Here is a 6,620-nt window from a genome sequence, read left to right on the forward strand (position 1 = left end):
GTATGGGGATAGTTTCAGGATGAAACCAGTCCACCTCAGATCACCAGGCATTAATTAGATTCTCATTAGGAACATGCAACATAGATCCTCTACACACACAGTTCACAATAGAGTTCACGATCCTATAAGAATCTAATGCCACTGCTGATCTAATAGGAGGGAGAGCTAGTGCTCACTTGCCTGAAGCTTCCTGTGTGAGCCCAGTTCCTAGCAGGTCACAGACAGGTGTGGGTCCGCAGCCTCAGGGCTGGGGACCCCTGATTCACTGCACGTGCAAAGTTTTATACATTTAGTGGAATCACTGAAGTAAATAATCAGGAAGCATAAGTTCTGGTACCAGTTTTATTTGTAATTAACCACATACAAATCACTTTTCTATAAAATAATGGTTAACATCTATTCCTTAATTCACAAAAATATCACAAAACCAAAATCCTTCCCACGATATATTATTTAGTTTAAGCTTTAATTCAAATGTTGAGAATGACAAATTTGAGAATTTCTTTCATACATAAATTGCTTTCCTTAATTCTGCAGGTGGGTAATCTGGCTGAGATAAGCACTGTCATGTTTCAACCTCAGAGAACAAAAAGCAATCAACAAGATAATGGTGAAGAAAATGCTGGCCCAAAAAATAACACTGATGAGAAATAGGCATGGATTAAGTGCAATACTTATAACATCCCTGATGTCAAATGACCAAAATTTAGCCTTAAGCCACTAAAGCACATTTCCCTTTTAAAGCATATACTAGTATAGCACATTTCATTTCACTAAAAGTAATGTTAAACATGAATGTCTTGTAGACTATTTAAACAGCTAGTTAAAATGGCTAAAAAACCCAATTGTTTTTTGTTATGAATCTTTCTGTGTCTCCCTCTTTTCATTTTCATCTTATGATATTTCACTCAAAAATTTAGTTACCCACCCCAAAGCACATTCCTCTCCCTTCTGCCAGGGTGTAAGAAATGTTAGCATTCTGTCAGTAGAAAATAAACACTGAAGAGGAATTAGCATGATAATGAACAGAGACTAAGGAAGGTAATACTAACAGCATAAGGGAAAATGTAGACCATAAGCATCTGATCATTTATCATGTACATGTATCATGTCAACCATTGTATATTAAATCTTCAAGAGGTTGAGTACTTTTGTTTTAGTATGTTTAACAATGTCAGTTTCGTGGGATTTAGTCTCTGTTCCTGGACTTTCTCTTACAATACGGTCACAGAAAAACAAACACTGGAGCATGGTTTACAGAGAAATACAAAACACATACAAACATCATAATAAAATAGCCATTTATATCACTATTAGAGAAATATTTTAGAGAAAACATACTTTCACTAGGGGCCTCAAATGCCATCATCCACTTATGTTCTTTAACTATCAACTTTGTTTTTCTAAAAGATGTGGTCTCATTCTGTTGCCCAGGCTGGAGTGCAGAGGCATGATCATAGCTGCCAGCTGCAGTGAGCTATGATCATAGCTGCGGAGAGCTATGATTATAGCTGCAGATCATAGCTCACTGCAGCCCCGAACTCCTAGACTCAAGTGATCCTACATTCAAGTGACCCTTCCAAGTAGCTGGGACTACAGACTTGAGCCACCACGGCCAGATATAGTTTTTTCACTTTTGTAGAGACGGGGTCCTGCTATGTTGCCCAGGCTGGTCTCAAACTCCTGGGCTGAAGCAATCCTCCCACTTCAGCCCCCTGAATTGCTAGGACTATAGGGATGAGCCACTATACCCAGCAGCTGTCAACTTGTAATACAAAAATACCTTCAAGCTGATAATCAAGAACACTTAGTGACTTTAAAAAGCTGACAGAATATTTCCATGCTACACAAAACAGTTCTATACACAACTTTACAGTTTTAAAGGTCTTTGCTGGCACTTGACTTTATAGTTAACACAATGACTACTGATATCAACAAAGTACTGTTTTTAGCTTATATATATTTTCAAAATCAGTATTACTTCACAAAACAGTAAAGAAATATCACTTCTGCTGTAGAATTCTCTAAGATGAACACCAAAACTGTGCAGCTAAAACATATTGAGAATCACATAATTTTTTAAGGCAACAGATAAAAATTTATACAATCCAGTGACATTTATACACGTTCAGTGGAAAAGAGGATTATTCCTCTGATTCAATGAAGCATGTATCAGGTTTAGAGCAACAATACAAACCTACAAAGCAAGTTACTTCTTTTTTAAAGTTTTTAGATGATTTGGTGACACAACTAGAATATAATTTTTTAGATGAAAATTGGTCACTTTGCAAATATACATTCTAAATTCCAAAATTACAATGAAACTTCTTTTCAAACAGTGGAATCCTGGTTTGTGGTTTGCCTTTACTGTCAGTGAGCTTATAGTTATTCTCAGTGTTATTATAAATGAAGTCACCATTTAGTCACCCTAATACACATATGCTTTTTTTTTGAGACAGAGTTTTGCTCTGTCGCCCAGGCGGGAGTGCAGTGGCCCAATCTTGGCTCACTGCAGCCTCCACCTCCCAGGTTCCAGAAATTCTCGTGCCTCAGCCTCCCAAGTAGTTAGGATTACAGGCACATGCCACCATGCCTGGCTAATTCTTTTTTTTTTTTTGTATTTTTAGTAGAGACGGGGTTTCACCATATTGACCAGGCTGGTCTTGAACTCCTGACCTCAAGTGATCCACCGGCCTCGGCCTCCCAAAGTGCTAGGATTACAGGCGTGAGCCACTGCGCCCGGCCTGCACTTTTTTCTTCATAGAAGAAAACAAAACTAAAACTTTCCAAACTATGTTTAACTTATATTTTATAAAGACCCCTTAGGTTAACCATTTTGGAAATCTACATTGTTCTGAAGAAAAAGATATGCTTTCAAAACACTGCCTAGCAATTCCTAATCCTTTTTCTATTATAAAAATTAAAATTCAAAAGTTACTGCCACAGTGCTTGTGGCAATAAACAAAATGTAAAATTTATCAAAAGACTAAATTAGTTTTATGAAACATAAACATACTAAATAAATAAATACTGGATTCTTAGCACAGAAAATTATTAAAAGCTTGCTTTGAGTGTTAAAATTTGTAACATTAAATTACCTTCATATTTCAAACATTACTTTTTCTAAACCAATCCAGTTAATCAACTTTTCCTCCCCTTTGGGAACAAAAAGGATATTTAAGATATATTCCAAAACAGTAAAAACAACTTAGCATTTCAATTCAGTTACAACAAACCCTGCTGATCCTTTGTATTTCACTGAGGTGCCACACGCACCCAAAAATCATCATCAGAAATAGAACTTGAACTTCCTGACTCAGACTCTGGCTCACTGAATCCACCTAAGTCCCATTCAGTGCTAGATTCACTTGGTATTTCTTCTTCTTCAGTGAGGAAACTCTGACCAGGTTCAAGGCAGGAAGGATAAACACGAGCAGAGAGGCAAAAAAAGTTAGAATCAAACTGCAAGAGGCCCAATGTGGTACCTATATTAATCCATTGGTCTCCCCTAATATCATATTCATACACAGTCACCCGGTTCTTTTTCCATTGTGGGGTGCGAGAGGTGACGAGCAACAATTTTTGGCCATGCTTGATAATCCGGTAGTTATTGGTCTCTGACACCAAGGGAATATTATTCATTTGTCTCCATTCTGCCCTAACTGGGTTGTAGACCTTCATGACTGGGATGTCACAGATACAATAGATCTCCTCATTGAAGACACACGCTTCCTGAAAGTCATTGCGCTTCAGAGAAACACACTTCAGCCACATATTATGGCTAGGATCATAACAGAACATGCGCTTACTGTTGAGAGCATAGAGATAGTCCCGAATTACCAATAGGTCAAAGGATAAAAAAGAATGCGGCAGTGGAGCCACCAGTGCCCACTGGTTTCTCTTAACATTGTAGCATTCTACTTCCTTCAATTTAACTCCAGTAATAGGGTCCCGCCCCCCCAAAATGTAAATGTAGCCATTGAGGTATGCTACATCCATGCCCTCACGACACAACATGCGATCTGCAAGTTGGTGCCAACTATTCTGACCTGGTTTATACACCCAGAGGTCTGTCCTGGGCTGGGCAGCTAGGTAGATGTCGTGCTCTGGGGAGATACAGACAGCTAAGGTAGTGACAGTCCTAGTGTGAGCAAGACAGGTCAAAGGTGAGGGCACTTTGTAAAGGTCCCCCGAGTATGGATCACAGCAAAGAAAGGGATCTCTGGGGTGTCCAAAGAAGATCAGCATCTCCTTGGCACACATACCCAGCCTCTGAGGTGGATTTTCTGCTGCAGGTACAACAGAGTTGTTGTTGTTGTTGCTGCTGCTGCTGCTGCTGCCGCTGCTGCTGTTTGGCACTGACACCACAGACTTGTACAACAGGTCACCATAGCGCATCTGCAGGGCCCCTTCAATAACGTCCAGGCAGTACTTCTTCACTATGGGCTTGGTCAGCAGCCCTTCTAAGTAGTCCTGATCTTCTTCAGTGAAGTGCATCCAGCGCACGCACTTGAAGACTTCTGCAGCACTGGGACCCCGCTCTTTGGGAGCAGCTTCCAGCCACTGCACTGCTACATGGCACACAGTCCGCTCACTCTCCACGTCCAGACTATCCAGGCGCAGAACAGCCAGCAGCTGGGCCAGGGTCAGATCTGCTAGAGTCTCCTCCCGAATCGAACCCATGTGACTGAGCTGCTTGAAGTTGTGAGCTATGTAGGACTGGGCCTGAGATCGCAGCTTGCGATGGCCGAATGCGTCTGCAAACTTGAGGATGGCAGTGCAGTTGGTCAGCTCCAGGCGTCGGGCTAAGAAGGAGGCACAGGCTTCCCGCACATACTCCAGCTGTAGCATGTCAGAGGCCGCATACAGGCGCTCCACGTTGGCCTCACTGAGAGACACACGACCCGTGTAGCAGTAGTCGACCAGCACCTCGAAGGACTCGGCGTCCACATCGTGTATGGTCACGCTGGCCTGCTGGCTCTCGTACATGCCACCTGTGAACATGCTCTTGAAGTAGGGACACGCAGCTGCTAGCACATTGCGGTTGCAGGGGAACAGGCGACCCGTGCCAGGCCCGCTGCCAGGCGTCACCACCTCGATGGTCACATCACACAGCAGCCGCGCATCGTAGAAGGACTTAAGCTGTGCCAGGAGGGCTGCAGAATGGGCCGTGTCCTTTAGTTCCTCTGGACCCGTGAAAAAGGCCGAAACTGTGGGTATGTGAATCTTCTTGGGCCGCTTCCCACCACGGGGACTGGCGACGCGGCGAGAGCGCGGGGCATCCTCCCGGGACTGCATGATGGAGATGGCGACTGGCGCTGAAGGCGAGAACCGCTGCAGGACCCGGCTCTGGTTCCTCCTCACCCTTCCCTCGCTGACGCTAGGGTAGCAGCGTGTCCGAAGAAACCGGAGCACGAGCCCATTTACTGAATTCAGCCCAACCCCAAGGAGCCGCCTCCCTTTATCGTTTAGACAGTGGCTGACTCACCCTCTGTCACTCCCGCGTCCTTTCTCCGCCTCTGCTCGCCTTCACAGGAACCGCTGGCTTGGAGCCGCAGAAGCCGCTACCGCCGCGTGGGCGACAACACTGGGCGCCCAGGAGAACTACCGCTCCCAGGATGCCTTTTGCGCCCCAAGGGCTACTGGGGCTCTCGGAACCCCTGGCCGAGACTGAGGGAAAGAAACCGCTTTGCATGTTGGGAGTAGTAGTTTGTGTAATATCGCGATAGTTCTCTGGTGTTCCTTATTTTACTGACGACAGTCGAGAGCGCCAATTTTCCTAGGTTCGATTTTTGTGGTTTGGAAATTTGGTTTTGGAATCCAAAGTACTCGCCTCGTTCTAGTATGTATTGTTTGACTTCCTCTGAACTGTTTCTTCTTCTTTTGTGAAATGTGAACAGTAGTATTTCATAGGATTGTGTGAAGATTAAATGAGTTGGTTATAGGACGCTCTTAATATTTGTTGGTTTGTAGAATAATTATTCACTTCTTAGATTGTAAAGATTCTATAAGTTTTAACTTTTCTTCCAACCTTTATAAAAAAAAAAATGAAGCACCACTAATTTGAAATTATGAGCCTGTAGGAAAAAGAAAAACAACGCCCGAAAACAGAAAACCTTGCAGCAGAAAATCCCTTTTAGGGGTGTGTGTGTGTTTTAATTAGTAGGTTTGATTCTTAGGTTTACAGAAAAATTGAGCAGAAGGGACCGGGAACTTCCATCTATCTATCTCTTCCCCCTTTGCAGTTCCCTTATTATTAACATTTTGTATTAGTGTATGCATCCGTTAGAAGTGATTTTTTTTTTTTTTTTTTTTTTTTTTTTTTTTTTTTTTTTTTTTTTTTTTTTTTTTTTTTTTTTTTTTTTTTTTTTTTTTTTTTTTTACTCACTATGCCTCTCCCTGATACCAAAAGATAACTCAGAGTTTGTAGGATTGGTTGGCTGTTGCTGCTGAATTAGGTCCCTGGCTTATCCACAATCGCCTGTCCTTACTTGCCATGACTAAAAGGAAGTCACCTCCAATCACCTAAGACTTTCCTTCCATATCTGCATTTCAAAACCTGAAGTCCTCTCCAGCTTCTTCTCCCACTCTCCAATATTCAGTTCCCCTTTCCCCTTTTT

General features: G+C 42.6%; 1 protein-coding gene across 1 annotated transcript; it reads right to left on the bottom strand.

Moving 5' to 3' along the window:
- Positions 1-331: 331 nt before the first annotated feature.
- Positions 332-5,754, bottom strand: KBTBD6 (kelch repeat and BTB domain containing 6). The gene has a single exon (XM_017503764.2). It carries the CDS (start codon positions 5,296-5,298, stop codon positions 3,256-3,258), a length of 2,043 nt encoding a protein of 680 aa, XP_017359253.1. The 5' UTR covers positions 5,299-5,754; the 3' UTR covers positions 332-3,255.
- Positions 5,755-6,620: the final 866 nt, after the last annotated feature.

Source organism: Cebus imitator, unplaced genomic scaffold, assembly GCF_001604975.1.
Source record: "Cebus imitator isolate Cc_AM_T3 unplaced genomic scaffold, Cebus_imitator-1.0 Scaffold314, whole genome shotgun sequence".
Lineage (NCBI taxonomy): Eukaryota > Metazoa > Chordata > Mammalia > Primates > Cebidae > Cebus > Cebus imitator.

Coding starts and splice junctions, on each gene's coding strand:
- KBTBD6 (XM_017503764.2), bottom strand. CDS start 5,298: ATGCAGTCCCGGGAGGATGCCCCGCGCTCTCGCCGCGTCGCCAGTCCC.